This window comes from Bos taurus, chromosome 24 (assembly GCF_002263795.3).
Source record: "Bos taurus isolate L1 Dominette 01449 registration number 42190680 breed Hereford chromosome 24, ARS-UCD2.0, whole genome shotgun sequence".
NCBI classification, from domain to species: domain Eukaryota; kingdom Metazoa; phylum Chordata; class Mammalia; order Artiodactyla; family Bovidae; genus Bos; species Bos taurus.
The window spans coordinates 33167261-33187106 of NC_037351.1; the positions used below are offsets into that span (position 1 = coordinate 33167261).

General features: G+C 42.0%; 1 protein-coding gene across 2 annotated transcripts in view; it reads left to right on the forward strand.

Annotated features, from left to right (window-relative positions):
* The first annotated feature begins 1749 nt into the window (after window positions 1–1749).
* Window positions 1750–19846, forward strand: part of TMEM241 (transmembrane protein 241) — a 120356-nt gene continuing 102259 nt past the window's right edge. For both annotated transcript variants that reach the window (XR_003032414.2, XM_024984521.2), the window contains exons 1-3: window positions 1750–1900; window positions 4247–4293; window positions 10079–10156. Coding sequence is in view for 1 of the 2 variants with exons in the window: in XM_024984521.2 (XP_024840289.1) it covers window positions 1829–1900; window positions 4247–4293; window positions 10079–10156 (197 nt within the window). In the remaining variant the exon portion in view is untranslated. The remainder of the gene's footprint in view (window positions 1901–4246; window positions 4294–10078; window positions 10157–19846) is intronic.

Here is a 19846-nt window from a genome sequence, read left to right on the forward strand (position 1 = left end):
GAATTTGTACTCCCTAAGCACATGGAGAAGGCAATGGCACCCCACTCCAGCACTCTTGCCTGGAAAATCCCATGGACAGAGGAGCCTGGTAGGCTGCAGTCCATGGGGTCGCTAAGAGTCAGACAGACTGACTTCACTTTCACTTTTCCCCTCCATGCGTTGGAGAAGGAAATGGCAACCCAGTCCGGTGTTCTTGCCTGGAGAATCCCAGGGACAGGGGAGCCTGGTGGGCTGCTGTCTATGGGGTTGCCCAGAGTCGAATACGACTGAAGCAACTTAGCAGCAGCAGCAGCAAGCACATGGAATCAGCAGATTCTTCAGTCTCTAAAGGGAACAGAATTAAAATTCTTTACTCTTTATTATTGAAATTAGTTGTCAATTTTGAAAGTAATTGTTTCAACCAATCAACAAATATTCAATAACTACTTACAACATTGCTAAAGTCCTGTGGGAGAAGAAGAAAACTATGAGATATAGTTGGAGAGATAACGTATTCACATAACAATGTTGAATGACAATACAACACTTCTGTCTCAAAAGAGTGCATGATTAATTGCCACATGACAGCTATAGACAGTGAATGTTTCAGGATTCTTTGCTGGTTGGAGAAATCTGGAAAGGCTGCATGGAGGAGGTGCTACCAAATTAGACAACCAATTTGGAGAGAAGCTATAAAGCTAGTTTAGCTGGAATGAACAGCATACAACTAGGTATAAGGGTAGGAAAGTCTATTACATATTTAGTGATGACAGAATTTTCCTAAGTTTTCTAGACTGGGGTGTTATAGGTTGGTTAGGTTTAACTGGGACACAGTGATTTTTGAACCCTATGCAACCCATTGCCATTTTCCTTCGTTCTTTCTTTTTTTGAGTGCACTGTGTGACTTATGGGATCTTAGTTCCCCCAACAGGGACTGAACCTGGGCCATTGGCATTGAAAGCCTGGAGTCCAAACCACTGGACTGCTAGGGAATTGCTGGTTGCCATTTTCTAACAACAAATATTTTGTTTTGTCCCCTTTACTGCACAATTATTTTTTAAATTGATATAAAGAGTTGGACATGAATGAACTGAACTGAATGTTCTGACTATAAAAGATAAAGGGAGAATAATTTTTAATAAAATATATATTCTTGATTGCATTCAGATAAGGTATCCCAAGCAGTAGAAAGAAAATAGAATGGTAGTTCGCATTCCCAGGGGCCCAGGGGGATCAGGGAAGGGTGGGGGGAAGTTGTTCTCTGGGTGTAGAGTTTCAGTTTAGCAGGATGCAAAAGTTCTAGAAATCTGTTGCACAACAATGTGCATGTAATTCACACTGCTATACACTTAAAAATGGTTAAAATGGTTAGATAGCAAATTATATGTTGATATTTTTAATACAATAAAAATGTGAATTTTAATATGTAAATATATCTAAGTGGATTTCTTTTCATTTAGTTTGCTCAGGATTCAGTGGGGTAGCTCTGAACATTTTTCTTTCAGTGCTAATAGACTGTTGTGAATTGTTCTGTCAGCTGCTTTTCTCCCTTCTGATACCATTTTCTACCTTTTTACAAGGACTACTCGCTCTTGCTCTACAGGTGGCCACAGCCCTAGAGAACCTTATTTCTCCCCCCACGTCCTGGAGAGCTGGCCCCGCCCACCGCGAGCCTGGGCGTTCTTGAGGAGGCGCTGCCCCTTTAAGAGGCCGGCACCGGGGGCCGTCGCTGCGCCGATTGGCGGAGCTCGCAGCCACGTGGCGGTCCTGGCAGCAAGGGCTGTGGCCCGGTTCTGGTGGCGGCAGTGGGGCTTCTGGGGGGTCCCTGGGAAGGGGCGCAAATTAACAGATGTGCATGAAGAAGTGTCTGGTCGGCCTCACGTTTTGTACCTGCTACCTGGCTTCTTACCTCACGAACAAGGTGAGGAGGGGCGGGTGCGGGGTGGTGATGATTGCCCGTGGGGGATCTGAGTCCCCAAATCGTGTGTGGACCAAATACTACCTCCCGATTTTTATCTGATTTGTTCCTGATGGTGATGGAGAAGAAAACAACTCTGCACGATGCTCTTTTAGAAGTAAGATTTGTTGGACGGTACTGTCCTCGTTTCTCGTGCTGTAATACGTCCTTTACATCTACTGGGACACTGGATTTTTGACTGGTGAATTCCCAGGAACCTCATTTTTGGACATGTGGACTACTTTTTCGGGAAGGGGAAAGCTGTTGGCCCCTGTTCCCTCCAGGAAGAAGAGTAGGAGAAGAAATCACGCACATTTTGCTCTCTCTTCTAAACATACCCCTGCCCAGAACCACCAAGCTTCCAGAAGCCTTTAAATAGAAGATATCAGTCCATCTCCATCTCTGCCTCACGCCATTGATTGTCAAACCTATTTTTCTTGTGGCTCCATCCCAGGCATTTCGAATATTTAAGAGTTTTTCATGAAATTATTAAAAAATAAAACGTAAACTTAATTTTGTTTAATGTCATAAAACCCTATTGATGAAAAGTCAGAAAAGCAGTGGTACTATGTTTTTGTTTTGTTAGGAGGGAGCCTTGGGTTTGGTACCATGTAGAGAAATGTTAGATCCCTGTGAGCTAGTGTGGGATATCACCCCTTGTCCTGGACTCTGGGGTAGACGCCAAGCCAAAGTGATGATAGGGGGCTCAGGACCACCTTTCCCCACTGTAGGGTCTCTACTATTCTCTTTCCACTCCCCCTTGGGGGGGGGGGAAGCAAACCAAAAACCGTCTTTCTCTGGAAAAGAACTACTAGTAAATAGCAATGAATGAGCATTTATTGTCTTCATGAAGGTTGTTCAGGATGATGCAAGACATGGTCCAGATGCAAACATAATCTTTCCCTTGTCTCAGTGTTACAAATAAAATATCAGAGGAAAGTGGAAAGGAACATATTGCCTTAACATGAGTAAATAGGCTTCAAAGAAGAATGAAGGTCCATCTCTAGGATATATACACCAGAGCAAAGGCAGATAATTGACTATACCTGTGATATTTAGGAATTCATACAAAGGGAATCACAGGTTGATTAATCCATGGGGGAAAAAAATAGAAATGTAAACTTGCATAACACCAGTCTACTGCGCTTTTCAGATCATGTGACAAATCAGTGGAGTACTTGGTTAAAGCCATTTAATGGTCTTTAGGCTTTTAAAAAATTCTTAAAGCATTCCATCATAGAAAAAATAGAAAGATACCCAGAAAGACAAAATATAGTTCTCCTGTTCGTAATGTGCTATAAATTTGGTTAAAAGACATAATAGAAATACAAGTTGATCTTAGTTGAATTGGCTTAAAAAAAAAAAAAAAAAACCTTAAAAAACACACCTAATGTGTTAGATACCTGAGCAGAATTAGTTAGAAAAAAAATCCCAAGAATGCAAAACCAAACAAAAGTGGAAGAAAACAAAGGAAAGAACGAATAGGATAGCAAACACAGAAGGCAGTGAATTTTTAGGTAAACTGTGCAATAGATAAAGTGGATACGCTGAAAAAACCGACTGTGTCCAGGGGTTTGTCGTTTTCTCTGGAGTTGCCACAGTTACAGCATGGCACTTTGAAGGTCTGGGAGTGCTGAGAGGGATCAGCTGTCCACAGTATCTGGCCCAGCTGTTGTGTGTTCCACTTTGTTCCATCCACAGCTGAGAGGTGGTCAGGCTTTCCCCAGGTTTGACCCTGGGGAAAGCAGCTCCCCTCACCCCCTTATTAAAAATTTTACTGGAGTATAGTTGTTTTACAATGTTGTATTAGGTTCAATTGTATAGTGAAGTCATTGAGTTATACATATGCTCATTCTTGTTCAGCTTCTTTTTTTCGTATAGGTTATCATAGAATACTGAGTAGAGTTCCCTGTGGTCTATAGTAGGTCCTTGCTGGTTGTCTATTTCGTATATATGTATATGTTAATCCCAAGCCTTGATTTATCCCTCTTCCACAGGTTTCTCTTTTCAGTATCTGTAAGTCTGTCTCTGTTTTATAAGTTCATTTGTCATTAAAAAAAATACATTCCACATATGAGTTATAGCATATGATACTCGTGTCTCTTTCTGACTTCACTCAGCCCCTCTCTTTAGTATAAACTGGAAGGTCATTGTTTTTCCCCACTGTGTGATTTCTTTGGGGAGGAATAAAAAAGGCCTTTTTGAAACTTGAGTGTATTTATGTTTCTTTAGTAGGGATTTCCTTGATTATATGGTCTATCAATTCTCTATAATTTGAAAATGTCCATTAATTTGATATTTGTTTTTCAGTATGTCCTGTCTGTCTTGAAATTTACCTACCCTACATTATTCCAAGGGTGAGTATCTTTTATATATATTTATAGGAAATGTCCAACTAGCATTATTAAAATATTTTTAATGATTGCATAGATTTTTCATTAGATAGACATACTGTAATTTATTTAGTCCTTCTGTTAATGGCATTTAAATTGTGCCCCCTTTGGGGGGTATAAACACAACAATATTACTAGGGTTTTAGTATTTTCTTATTAATATAATGAATTCTTCCTATTTTAAGGATGTCAACAACTTTTTCGTCATATTTATTGAAATTTGTTTTTTTTTTTAATTTATTCTTTGCCATTTCATTTTGTTTAAAATTATTTTGATTATTTGGACTTTTTAAGTGACATTATAGACAATTCATTGTTTGAACATAGGAATGAAGCAGCAGAGAGAAACACAGATGAGTCCAGAATGTGGTCTTGTAAACTGAGGGATGCTATTATTAGAAAGAAGACAGAAAATGGTGTAGAGTCAGGTCAATAGAGTAGATACTGTAGCAACAGCATGGAGTGCTTTGGTGTTCACATTTCCCTCTTTTAGCTTAACCACCTGCCCCCCAGCTTTTTAAAAAAATTTACTTCCCTCTTTTACCTTAACCACCCACACCCCCAGCTTTTTAAAAAAATATTTTATTTTTATATTGATTGTTCCTTTGTGATAGCTACCATTGCTTTTAGGGGCTTCCCAGGTGGCACTAGTGGTAAAGAACCCGCCTGCCAGTGCAGGAGACATAGAGATGCAGGTTTGATCCCTGGGTCAGGAAGATTCCCCTGGAGGAGAGCATAGCAACCCACTCCAGTATTCTTGCCTGGGAAATCCCATGGACAGAGGAGCCTGGTGGGCTACAGTCCATGGGGTCATGACTGAAGTGATTTAGCATGCACCATATACTTATTCTTCTCATCAGTATATCATATAGATAGTCACCTATGTGTCACTAAAACTTTTTCCAATTCTTAATTATTATCTGTTTATTTTAGTGTATGGTTCCAATGTGAAGAAATCATTCTCCTCCTCATGGTTTTTATTTATGCTAGCCCCACTTATTATATTTTGTTATATAATCCTTTATTTTGCTTTTAGGTTGTTAATTTCATATGTAAGGTCATTTTCCTAGGGTCTATTTTTGAGCACTTATTTGTCAACTTTTATGGAAAGGGGCTAGTGCTAAATTGTTTTCTTTATTATAGCATTTAAATATGTGGTAGAGCACACCATCCCTCATTCTCCTCTTCTGTTTTTTTAAAGTATCACAAATGGATACAGAGAAGCAGGGATAGACATCTTAATATCAATCAAGGTTGAATTCAGGACTAAAAGCATTAAGTAAACAAAGAAATATGTGTTACAATGCTAAGCAATGCAGTTCAAAATGAAAAGACGCATTGTAACACTAGAGCATGGAGTTCAAAGTGCAAATGAAATAGGATGAATATTTGTCAACCAAACAACAGAGCATCATCTTTTGTCAAATAAAAATGGCAAGACTATCAGGGATAAATAGAAACATTCTACTAATAGGAGACAAACTTACTACTATTTTTTCCCATGACAGATCAATTGGACAAACAAAAAACTAGAAAAAAAAATCTCATCAATAGTGCAATTAATAAATATCAGACTCGGTATCTTGAAAATAGAGATTATGCCCCCTTTTAAAATGCCCATAGAATATTCACCATGAATAAAACATCAATTATTTCCTAAAGAGTCGCAATTATACAATCCCAGTGCAGTAAAACTAGATCTCTACCTCAAAAACATGGAGAAGGAAATGGCAACCCACTCCAGTGTTCTTGCCTGGAGAATCCCAGGGACGGGGGAGCCTGGTGGGCTGCCGTCTATGGGGTCGCACAGAGTCGGACACGACTGAAGCGACTTAGCGACCTCAAAAACAAAAGTCCTACCTACAAAGGGCTTTTGAACACATAAAAAGATATTCTTCATTCATGAGAAAATATAATTTTATACTGTGTTGAGATATATTTTTACTAACAAGATTTGACAAATAAAATTTTAAGATTTGATAATATAGTGTTGACGAGGATGTAGAAAGCAGGTAGGTGCTCTAGGGATTTTCCTGGTGGTCCAGTGGTTAAGACTTCACCTTCCTATGCAGGAGGTGTGGGTTTGATCCCTGGTTGAGGAGATAACATTCCACATGCCTCTTGGCCAAAAAGCCAAAACAAAAAGCCAAAAGAAAACACAGGATCAATATTGTAACAGATTTAATAAAGACTTTAAAAATGGTCCACAACAAAACAAACAATTAAAAAAAGCAGGTACTCTCATGCTCTCATACACTGATTATAGGTAGAAAACTGTTGATGTTAATAATTGGCACACTGTCAGTGATTGGCATTTTGGTAGAATATAGCAATATGGCAATGGTTTGAATCCTTCAATCCAGCAATTCTACTTCTGGGAATCTACCCGACAGATTTACTTGCATTTATTTAAACAAAATATTTGCAGAGATATACATGTGAAACATTGCAGCTGTTGGTGACAAGCATTTTTAATCAGCCTAATTTTCATCTATATAGAATCAATTAAATAAATTATATTGTATTCCTTGTGGAATACCATTCAAACGTTTAAAAAAAGCAAGGAAACTCTTGTGTATTGAAAAGGAGAGATCTTCAAGATTTTGTTCCCCATTTAACGGGGAACAAGAGAAAGTCCAAAACGGTGTAATACACTACCACCTTCTAGAAATGTGTGTATGTTTTCCTCATTTTAAAAGATTGGGAATTCCCTGATGGTCCAGTGGTTAGGATTCAGTGCTTTCACTGCTGTGGCCCCGTGTTCAGTCCCTGGTCTGAAAACTAAGATATTAAAGCTGCCTGGTGTGGCCAAAAAAAAAAAGAATCAGAGGACTTCCGGTAGTCCAGTGGTTAAGACTGTGTCTTCCAATGCAGGGGGTGCGGGTTTGATCCCTGGTCATGGAGCTAAGACCCCACATGCTTCCCGGCCAAAACATAAAACAGAGGCAATATTGTAACAAATTCAATAAAGACTTTAAAAATAGTCCACATCAAAAAAAAAATCTTAAAAAGGTGAAGACCCTAATAAGAGTGGTTACCATAGGGAAAGATGGGCATGGTGCAGAGAGCAGACAGGGAAGGGGAGAAGATTTATCATCACTTACTCTTTTATGTTTTTTAATTTTTTGTTCCTTATCATATTATCACCAATATGTTGTTTCGGGTGAACTTTACAATCACTGTCAAGTTTCTCCCTAGTAGTTCATAGCAAAACTTTAAAAGATATCATCCATGATTGTGTATGTTTTGGTCAATAAAGCTGGGATATTGTTTTCTCCTTTTCCGACCCTGATTGCTCTTTCACTTCTGTCCAGGTCGAGGGACTTAGGGAATTTAGGTGGGAAAGGATGTTGTCACCTGAATTGCTTTTTACCCTCCTTCTCTGTGGGCTTCCCCCGTGGCTCAGTGGTAAAGAATCCACCTGCCAAGTAGGTGACGCGGGTACGAAGGTTTGATCCCTGGGTCAAGAAGATCCCCTAGAGAGGGAAAGGGCAACCCCGTCCAGTATTCTTGCCTGGGAAATCCCATGGACAGAGGAGCCTGGCTGGCTACAGTCCATGGGGTGGCATAATAGTTAGACACGACTGAGCAGTTCAATAACAAGAAGCTTTGCTGGAGCGACTCTCTCTTACCTGTGAGCCATTGTCCATTCTGGGCCTCCTACTTTGGACAGGCATCTGCTCAGATTTGTTGGGTTGGCCAAAAAGTCCGTTTGGGTTTTCGTACTGTTGCATGGGAAACCTGAATGAAGTTTTTGGCCAACCCAATACTTTCTCTAGGAAAATTTACCCAGCTCCCTAGACTAGATCAGTTGCTCCCTGCTAGCGTGTTTTGTGCTACCTGGTACTGTTCCCCTTAGGACTTTATCACACCTTATTGTATTTACTGGTTCATTCGCTTACTTCCCACTGCACTAGGGTTTCTCAGCCTCAGCACTATTGATGTTTTGACCTGGTTAACTCTTCTGAGAGGCTGTCCAACATGTTACAAGGTGTTTGGCAGCATCCTGGCTTCTACTTATCAGATACCAGTAGCAATGCTTCCCCCACCCCCAGCTGTGACAACCAAAAATGTCTCCAGATACTGCCAAGTGTCCCCTGGGGGGGAGATCCACACGATCGAGATCCACTGCTCTAGACCAAGCTGTTGGAGGACACAAACCCATGTATTTCCATGCTGCCTGGTGGAGTCATGGAAGGCTCCACAAGGGAGACATAAAACCTGGATCTTTTAGGATGGGCAGGTATCCTCCAGCACTGAGGAGATGGGAAGACGTTATGGGTCAAGAGGACCACATGTGCAGACTCTAAGAAGTGTGAAACAACCTGGCACATTGCCAAGGCTGTGGCCAGTTCAGTGTAGCTAGAATGTGGCTGCCACTGGCAGATGAACAGGAGCTGACCCTGGGGAGGAGCGGCTGCAGGTCCTGGGAGGCTTGTGTGTCCCATGCAAGTGACTTTGTCCTTTAGACCAGGGGTTCTCCACTGTCATGTCCCAACGCGTGGATGTGTTGTAATCACCTCTGGAGGTGAGATGTCTCAAGTCATAACTAAAAATAAGGTTTTGAAATTTATGAATGACTCACCAAAAATAGAGTAAAAGCAGTTACTGCAGAACGGGATAAAGTTGTGCCTATAGTACCTGTCACACATTTGGCACTCAGTCATGTCTGACTCTGCGATCCCACAGACTGTAGCCAGCCAGCCTCCTCTGTCCATGGAATTCTCCAGGCAAGAATACTGGAGTGGATTGCTATTCCCTTCTCCAGGGTATCTTCCCGACCTAGGGATTGAACTTGGGTCTCCAGCATTGCAGGCAGCTTCCTTACTGTCTGAGCCACCAGGGAAGACCCTATAATACCCATCATTCATTTGGCATTTTGCTGTACTTTCTGTACTGGGAGGCGAGGGGTGCTTATTTTGTCACCTGTGTCCCCTGCCTGAACTTTGCACTTGAGGAAATGTGTCTCCTGAGAACTTCATGTCCCCTGGCATGTTGGCGTAGCAAGGGGGCTGAGAGCTGCTGCCTGTGACATCAGGAGGAATCAACTGTTCTTAAAACAAGTGAGGAGCACAATTAGGTTTGCATTTTAGAACAAACCCTTTGGCTGCATCATGGAAAATGGACAGTGCAGGGCAAGCCTGGAGAGAAAGCGGATCCGCTAAGGAACTGATGCTGTGGTCTAGATGTGGGATGATGGGAGGTTGAATTAGGTAGAGGGATGGAAGGGAAGGCTTCAGGTTTCAGAGCTGTTATGGGGATAAAGTCAATAGGATTTTGTAAGTAGATGAGGGAGGTGATGGCAGAGGAGGGCTAGGATGACATCTAGATTTCCAATTTGGATGATTAGGAATAGTAGGAGGATGGCCAGGATGGGGAAGGGAAAATTCCAGATTAAGTTTTATCATCAGGAGCTTGGGGTTGGTGTCAAGATGGCTGCATCCTGTGAGAAGGGGGGTTTGGGACTCACCAGTGCAAGGTCATGGAGACGTGCTGGCTGGGGGTCAGACTGTTCAGGAAAAGTCTAGAATAAGAAGAGGAGATGGTCAGTGTCAGCAGGGAATGGTACAGCTGGACTCAGGGGAATAGCAGAGGTCGAGAAGGACAGGTCTAGAGCTGGGGTGATGATTCAGAGAAAGTGGTAGAAAAGAGTTGTAAGAAGGCTCACAGTTGTCAGTCAACACATCTGTGGGGGTGAACCATGAGACCGTGGCACTCTTAAATTCACCTTGGCCCTTTCCCTTTTCAGGTGGCAGACATTGGTTGGTGGACTTTTGCTTCATGTGTCATGGAAACTGGGCTGGGTGGAAATCAACAGCCGTTCAAGGTAGAATTGCCTCTTCTGTGCTTCATTCATGATTCATACCCTGCTTCCTTGTATGTTATTTGTATTGCATGGTGTTACATTGGGAAATACTCATGTTTATTTGAGTTGTATGATCTCTTAATTCCCTTCTAATCTTGAGATTCAATGGCTCTATAATCAAGTAGAACTCAAGTAGAGTTTTCCTGGTTAATGCCACTAATGTAATGTTAAAATAAATTGAGATATAAAAATTGTAATGCCATATTAATTTAACTTTGTTTTAGATTATAGGATTACTATGAGTAAGTTATTAAATCAACTTTAAATTTGGGGGATACATTTTTTATTTTGAAACTATTTCCTGCTTACAAAACAGTTAAACGTGGTATAAAAAGGTCCCATACTCTTTATTCAGATTTCCCAATTATTATTTTACCTTGCTTCTATTATCATTTTCTCTTGATATATACACATATATATATATATACAGTCATTTTTTTCTGAATTATTTGAAAGTAAATAGCAGATTTTCTTTAATTCTAAATTGCTGAGTGTGTATTTCTTAAGAGTAAGGATTTTCTCTTACATGACTTCAGTAGTTATCAAAATGAGGAAATTAACACTGATACAATAGTATTATCTCATCTGTAGACCAATATTTATTTTGCCAGTTTCCGTAATAATATTCTTTATAACCCTCTCCACAAAAATTCTGATCCAAGGTCCAATTCAGTCACACATTGTTGTTATGATTCTATTAAGACCGCTTTTCAAATAGATTTAAAAGAAATGTCAAAGACCATGACATTTTTCAGCCAAAATGATCATCTGAATTGGCTATGTGAATCATACATAAATCCTCACATAGGTAAATCCTCGTGATTCTTTGAGAACATCATGCCTCACCTGAAATGATGTAGAAAATGAAAAGAAAATGAAGTTAAGATTTACATAAATTAGGTAAATATCCCAGTTGAATGATCAGGCCAAGTCATTTGCCTTGTGGTCTGAGTTATCTGCCCAACTTCTCCATGAAGATAAACTGCTTCCTTGCTAAGTCACCCCTTGGCTTAGCATACTGGAGAAGCTTTGGGAATGAGACCAGTATAAATATTAATAATTTTGGCTCCTCCTGAAAACATATAACTGGAGAGCAAAATACTGGTCTGAAGAGGTTTGACAAGGGTGAGGCCCTGGGAACTTGGGTGTGGATTAATTTCCCTGACCCAATTACATCATAGTTCATATTCTGAAAGAATATCCCACATGAAATGCTTAACTAATCTGAAGGAATAGTTCATTAAGTCATACTCTTGCATTTCCATGGTAGAGTGTTCTCTACTTGATAAAATACAGACTTCGGGATTTCATAGGTGATATTGAGCACATGTCTTATACTCCGTTATTATGGTGGATAGTTCAGTGAGAATTGGGTCTCCATTTAAACAAATGTGGGTCCTGAATTCACAAAGCATGTGATAGTTCTATGATTTAGTTAAATAACAAAGCATTTGGACTCTGAATAGTTGAATGTATTCCTCCACAGAAGCAAGAGAATTGGCTGTCAGATTTTAGACTAGGGTCTACCAGGGCTGATCAACATGGATCTTCCACTCTTACAGCATTCCTGACTATGATTAACTTGTAGTTTCTGATGAGAATTATTTACTTGTTCATAATGGTCATTTAAACATTACCTAGGGATTCCCAGGTGATACCAGTAGTAAAGAATCAGCCTGCCAGTGCAGGAGACTCAAGAGACATGGGTTCAATCCCTGGATTGGGAAGATCCCTTAGAGAAGGAAATGGCAACCCACTCCAGTACTCTTGCCTGGAGAATCCCATGGACAGAGGAACCTGGCCGGCTACAGTCCATGGGTTGCAGAGTCGGATGTGACTGAGCACAGGACTGGAAACATTACCTTACTCATATTTGCTTAAAAGCAATGCCATTGTTCATACTTAAACATTTTTTGGCATGTGAAAGATACATAACATAACATTTACTGTTTTAAAATAGTTTTAAAGTATACAGTTCAGTGGCATTAAGTACATTCACAATATTGTACAACCATTACCACCATCCATTTCCAGAACTTTTTATCATTCCAAACAGAAACTCTGTATCCATTACGTGATAGCTCTGGCATTAAAAAAAAAAATCTTAAAAAATATAGCTACAGGACTTCCCTCGTGATCTGGTAATTAAGACTCCATGGTTCCACTGTTGGGGGCATGGCTTCAATCCTTGGTAAGGAAACCAAGATCCCACATACCTCGAAGACTGGCAAAATAAAAAATAAACAGATGATAGATCCCCTCTCTCTCTACCCACCCCAGCCCCTGGTAAAGCTCTGTTGTTTTCTGTCTCTATGAATTTACCTACTCTGGGTACCTCCTTTAAATAGAGTTATATGGTACTTGTCCTTTTGTGACTGGTTTATTTCACTTGGCATAATACCTACAAGCTTCATCCATGTTGAAGATTGTGTCAACATTTCCTTCCTTGTTAAGGCTTTTCGTTGTGTATATAGACCACATTTTGTTTTTATACCACATTGTGTACCGCATTTAGTGTATCCATTTATCTGTTGATGGATTTCTTCATATTTTGCCTTTTTTTGGAGGGGGGATAGGGAAAATGACTAGTAGAACTTAGTGAAATCAAAGATACTCAAGATGCTTTCCTTGAAAGAAGTGGTTCTCAACAGAGAAGTTTGAGACCCACGAGACACTGCTGTCCCTTGAACACGCATGCTGCTAGATGTTACCCATCTCAGAAGAGCTGTCATCATATTTCTTTTTAGTTCCCTTGCTAAAGCTCCCAGAGACTTTTTTCAGTTTTATCCCCTGGACTTCTTTGGTGGTTTCACGGCCACACACGATATCAGCCCAGTTAAGCTTCTTGGCAAAGATTCTAGTGTCTTAGTTTGTAGTGGGTCTTGTGGTTGATAACGGGTGTCACAGCTCAGCATTTCCAGTCACCCTGGGCCCTGGGCAGAGGGGTGTTACCAGGTAGCAAGCGGCAGGGACCCAGGCCCAGGGCTCCTTCATGGGCTGGGCATAACTGGGTTTGTGTTTGCCGTGGCTGCCGTTTCCTACCAGGCTTGGCTTTCTGATGATGTCAGTAGAGAACCAAAGTCCAGCTTTGCTGTGTGACTGGACTTGTTCGCTGTGTGACTGTGGACTTGTGCAGAGATAATGGAGGATGGGCTCTACTCAGAAAGGAAACAACCCCAGGAAGACAGTTTGGAGTTCCCAGTGACATCATGGACATCCGCATCACCCATGGAGTGAAAGTGAAAGTCACTCAGTCGTGTCCAACTCTTTGTGACCCCGTGAACTATACAGTCCATGGAATTCTCCAGGTCAAATACTGGAGTGGGTAGCCTTTCTCTTCTCCAGGGATCTTCCCAACCCAGGGATCAAACCCAGGTCTCCCACATTGTGGGCAGATTCTTTACCAGCTGAACCACAAGGGAAACCCCTCACCCATGGAGAGCGGGCCCCAAATTGGTCCTTCTTTTTTTTTAATTGGAAGATAATTGCTTTGCAATGTTGTGTTGGTTTCTGCTATACAACAATGTGAATCAGCCTTAAGTATACATATTATCCTCTCCCTCTTGAGCCTCCCTCCCATATCTCCCTCCTACCCCTCTAGGTTGTCATAGAGCACTGGGCTGAACTCCCTGTGTTATGTAGCAACTTCCTACTATCTATCTATTTTACGCATGGTAAGCATATTGAAAAGCAGAGACATTACTTTGCCAACAAAGGTCCGTCTAGTCAAGGCTATGGTTTTCCCAGGGGTCATGTATGGATGTGAAAGTTGGACTGTGAAGAAAGCTGAGTACCGAAGAATTGATGCTTTTGAACTGTGGTGTTGGAGAAGACTCTTGAGAGTCCCTTGGACTGCAAGGAGATCCAACTAGTCCATTCTGAAGGAGATCAGCCCTGGGATTTCTTTGGAAGGAATGATGCTGAAGCTGAAACTCCAGTACTTTGGCCACCTCATGTGAAGAGTTGACTCATTGGAAAAGACTCTGATGCTGAGAGGGATTGGGGGCAGGAGGAGAAGGGGATGACAGAGGATGAGATGGCTTGATGGCATCACTGACTCGATGGACGTGAGTCTGAGTGAACTCCAGGAGTTGGTGATGGACAGGGAGGCCTGGCGTGCTGCAATTCATGGGGTTGCAAAGAGTTGGACACGACTGAGCAACTGAACTGAACTGAACTGAAGTATATATATTTACCATGTGTATGGTCTTCCCAGGTGGCACTAGTGGTAAAGAACCTGCCTGCCAATGCAGAAGACATAAAAGACATGGGTTCGATCCCTGGGTCAGGAAGATCCCCAGGAGTAGGACATGGCAACCCACTCAAGTATTCTTGCCTGGAGAATCCCATGGACAGAGGAGCCTGGTGGACTATAGTCTAGTCTATAGGGTCACAAAGAGTAGGACACAACTAAAGCGACTTAGCATGCACGCACCATGTGTATATATTTCAGTGCTACTCTCTCAATTCATCCCGCCCTCTGCAAATTGGTCTTTAATAGCCTATGCCGTTGAGAGTTCATTTAAACTGTCGTTGTAGCCGGGAGTACAGGAGAATGCTAGATTCCCTCTCAAATAAGTCACAGAACCTAGTACCACGCTTCTTCCATTGCAGAGAGGCCATGACTGCTGTGTGAGTCAGCCTCTGGCCATGTCATGTACTGACTCCACTACCTGACCCGATGAAATTGTTCTTCTCCCAGATGTTTGCCCAGCACCCAGTTGTTATCACCGGGTGCCGGATGATACCCTGGGAGGCTCTATCTTGGGAAAGATAGCACTGGTTTTCATTCACAAGCTTGTCATTCTACAGTGGCTCCTGCTGTTGTCAAACCTTTGCAGAACATTGCAGTGATTTTTCTAGCAGATGTTGGAAGGCCTGAGCGGGAGCTTTCTGTATTTACAAAATGTGATCCTGAATGAACATTGTGACCGGTTTCAGCTGACAACATTGTAGCACAGCGAGACCATGTCCTTCTGTTAGATTCTAGAACCGCTGCTGAGGACAGACTCAGTTGTAAATTCACTGGAGACGGTATTTTATTTAAAAATTATTTCTTTATTTTGGCTGTACCTTGGGGCATCCAGAATCTTAGTTCCCTGACCAGGGATTGAACCCATGCCCCCTGTGATGGACGTGCACTTTCTTAACCACTGGACCATCAGGGAAGTCTCTCACTGGAGACTTTAGATGGCATCTCCCGGCTCCTGTGTTACCAGGCTGTATATTTAAATAAAAATATTTTGAGAGTAACCTTTAGCCTACTTGTCACTTTTTGTCCACTATGAGAAAAAAGTTTGACTCTCAAGGTTTTCAGTTAAGAGAAATTCTACGTTAGAAAAACAACAACCTGTGTCCTAATATCTTTGTGACCAGAGATTTCTAATAGATGAAGAAGCCCCCACCCCTTAATTTTCCACTGAGAGTCTTTGCTGGAGAACCTTAACAAAAATCTTTGATAAAACCTGCAAATTAACTTAGCCCTGTCCATAAAGATATGAACAATGAGATAGCCAGCTAGGGTTGAGATTGTACTTCTTTTTAATTATTGATTATTTATTGGTTTTTCAGTGAGCTAGCCCATCTTTGTCAAAGCTACTGGTGGTCCAAATTTCCCAAATAGTGTTGAATGACTCGTAGTTTTCTAAAAAGTGATCTTTGCTCACAGAGGAAAGTTAGCACTCAGATTCATGTGTTTTTGATAGTCTTCCCTGTTGTTTTTGCTCCAGAGGAATACTTTACACATATGCATATGTTGGAATTACTTTAGGGAAATAATAAAGCCAGCTTTCAAAACTTCCACAGGAAATATGCTGCTGCTGCTGCTAAGTCGTGTCAGTCGTGTCCACTCTGTGCGACCCCATAGACGGCAGCCCAACAGGCTCCCCCGTCCCTGGGATTCTCCAGGCAAGAATACTGGAATGGGTTGCCATTTCCTTCTCCAATGCATGAAAGTGAAAAGTGAAAGTGAAGTCGCGACTCTTAGCGACCCCATGGACTGCAGCCAACCAGGCTCCTCCGTCCACGGGATTTTCCAGGCAAGAGTACTGGAGTGGGGTGCCATTGCCTTCTCCGGGAAAAATGCTAAGAACCACCAAAAGAATAAAACAGGGAATAAAATCTGACTGGTGTTGGTCTGGTGATTGGGGTGGTACCTGGGGAGAGTCCAGGAGGCTGGTGATAGTAAAAGGACAAGATTTTTTTAAGTATCAGCTTTTTTGGGCTGCTTTTGGTCTTCATTACTGCACATGGGCTTTCTCTAGCTGTGGCACATGGGCTTCTCATTGTGCTGGCTTCTTTTGCTGCAGAGCAAGGCCCTCTAGGGCCCTTGGTTTCAGAAGTTGTGGCACGTGGGCTTAGTTGCCCCACAGCATGTGAAATCTTCCCAGACCAGGGATTGAACCCGTGTCTTCTGCACTGGCAGATGGATTCTTAACCACTGGACCACCAGGGAAGTCCTCCTGAAGTATCAGCTTTTTTTGAAGTACCCTTCACAAATACAATTTAAAGTTATTCAGAGTATGCAGTGGGGCTTCTCAGGTGACTCAGTGGGTTAAGAATTCACCTGCCAATACAAGAGACACAGGAGACATGGGTTCAATCCCTAGGAGGGCAATATCCACTGGAGTAGGAGATGGCAACCTGCTCCAGAATTCTTGCTTGGAGAATTCCATGGACAGAGGAGCCTGGTGGCCTACAGTCCATGGGGTTGCAAAGAGTTGGACATGACTGAGCGACTGAGCATGCACACGCACAAAGTATGCAGTGTGGTGATGTATTATATATGTATATACACACGCATTGTGAAAGATTCCCACCTTGCATTAATAAAGGCATCCATCACCTCACTTATTTATTTATTTTGTGAGAACAGTTAAGTTTATTAGCAAATTTCGGTGATAGGGTACAATGTGAGCAGTTGTAGTCACTGTATGATATATTAGATCCTCATAGAATACATTGTTCATTGTTCACCAATAATCAATACACATTATTCACCTTGTAGCTGAAAGTTTGTGTCCTTTTATCAGGAGTTGTTCCCCCCACTCCCTAGCCACTGACAACTACTTTTCTACTCAGTTGCTATTAAGTTTGACTTTCTAAAAAAAGGTGACCCATATAAGTGATACCATGCGGTATTGGTCTTTCTCTGGATGGGATTTTCTGACCTTTGACACTGCAGGCCATGCCCACACCACTCAGTGCAAAGGAATCTGCTGAACTCATTCATAATAGACTCACCATGTGGCGCTGTCACTCCCAGTCCAGACGGCCCTTTCTGGCCTCTTAAATCCATGGTATGAAATGTAAACATCCTTAGACTGTTATGTCTTGCACATTAACTTGGATTTGTAGTTCCCTGGACCCTGTGCATGAGCAAGGTGCTTATTTTCTTTCTCCCATCTATTAGAGATGAGATATGTTCCTCTTTTATTCTGCCTCACTTCATATTTGGGGACCTCTGTCCATAGTGCTCAGTCATGTCCAACTCTTTGCGACCCCATGGACTGGGGCCCATCAGGCTCCTGTGTCCATGGAATTCTCCAGGCAAGAATACTGGAGCAGGTTGCCATCTCCTACTCCAGGGGATGTTCCCCACCTAGGGACTGAACTGATGAGTGCATTGCCATTTCCTACTCCGGGGGATCTTCCTGATCCAGGGATCAAACCTGCGTTTCCTGCATTGGCAGGCAGATTCTTTACCTCTGAGCCACCAGGGAAGCTCCCTGATATCTTGGGCAAGGGTTATTTTCAAGTTTGGAAACAGCTTTAGGGTCACTAGGTGTCAGTATAACACAAGAGTTTTTAAGAATTCAGCTCAAGGATCCTGCCAGGCTCCCATGAACAGATAAACTGAGTGTTTTCAGAGAGCAGATGTTCCTTCAATAATGCATGCTCTATTTGAAAAACAAGTGATTTAATTTAATTAGCCTTCATCTCAGTAACAACAGTTTTAAGATTCATGCCAACAGACTATTGTTAGCTTCTTGCAAAATGCTTTATTCATCAGGGTTCTTAGGGACAGTAGAGTGCAGAAGCAGAAAGCAAAAAGTACACGATGCACACAAGATGCAACATTTGTGCTAATAAATCATGTAGGAAAAACTGTGTGTCACCACTCTTTTTAAAGCAGACCCCATAGCAAATAGTCCTTCAACAGAGTACAGTCTGCAATCTCTCTCAAAAGGAGTTGCTATGAGATCCCTCCTACACACACACACACACACACACACATGCACGCATGCATGTCCTGGTTCAACAGCTCCCCAGAGGTCCTCAAACCACAGAGACTTCAGATTCTGCCAGGACCTTCTCAGGATTTAATCCTGTCTTGCCTCCTTTGATAGAACAATGCAAGGGTAAACCAGCATAGGAGGCCCAGATGGTGCCACCTTATGAATTAAAGGTGGAGAGGAGGTGTTTCTTTGTTCCTAGTAGGCTGTTGAGTGTCTTGGAATCACGAAGTGTTGGAGCTGCCAAGGAGCATCTCCATCAGCTCAGGCTGCTGGCCTGAAAGACCGTGGGCTTAAACAACAGACATTAGACATTTATCTCTCACAATTCTGGAGGCTGGGATGTCCAGGATCAAGGTGCCAGTGTGGTTGGGTTCTGGGGAAGGCATCTTCTGGGTTTATAGATGTTTGCTTTCTTATTGGGCTGCCCTGGTGGCTCAGTGGTAAAGAATCTGCCTGCCAGTGCAGGAGACACGGGTTCAACCCCTGGGTTGGGAAGATCCCCTGGAGGAGGAATGGCAATCCACTCTAATATTCTTGGCTGGGAAATCCCATGGACAGGAATCTGGCAGGCTCCAGTCCATGGGGTCACTAAGAGTCAGACACAACTTAACAACTGAGCGCACATGCATGCATGAACTCTTTCTTGCTGTATCTTAACATGGTGGTGGTGTGTGTAGGAAACAGAGAGAGAGAGATTGATGAAGCAGAGAGAATAGAGGAGGCATGCTCTCGTGTCTCTTCTTACAGGGGCACTAATTCCATCTTGAGGGCCACACCCTGATGATCTGATTACCTCCCAAGGACCCTGCCTCCCTCCATCACACTAAGGGTTAGAATTTCAACATGTGAATTTTGGGAGGACATTAACATGCAATTCATAGCAGAGAATAAATCAGTATAGGTCCTTGGAAGGCAACTATATAACCAGTTGCAAACTTTAATAGATGTATCTTTGAACAGCAATTCCACTTAAGGAAATGCATTCTGAATATTGTGAACATCATGAATATGAGAGGAGAATATAGTCAAGGATAATTACTGCGTTAGAATAGTAGAAACCTAGGCTGAACTTATATGTTCAGCTGTAGCATGGGATATGCTTGTGTGCTCAGTCCCTCAGCTGTGTCTGACTCTTTGCAACCCTATGGACTGTAGCCCACCAGCGTAGGATATAATTATTAATGAGTTGGGGATGACCTTTTTGACATGGGAAGGTGTTAAGCAGGTTATAAAACAACCTGTATAGTTGGATCCAATTTTTGTTGAAGTATTTGTATATGTGCGTATGGGTACTGTTTGGAAAGAGATGAAACAAGGTATTAACAGTGGTTGTCTTTGGGTAGTAATTATAATTGTAATTATAATGTTTTTCTTGATAATCTGTGTTTTCAAAATTTTCTAACATGGAAGGCAC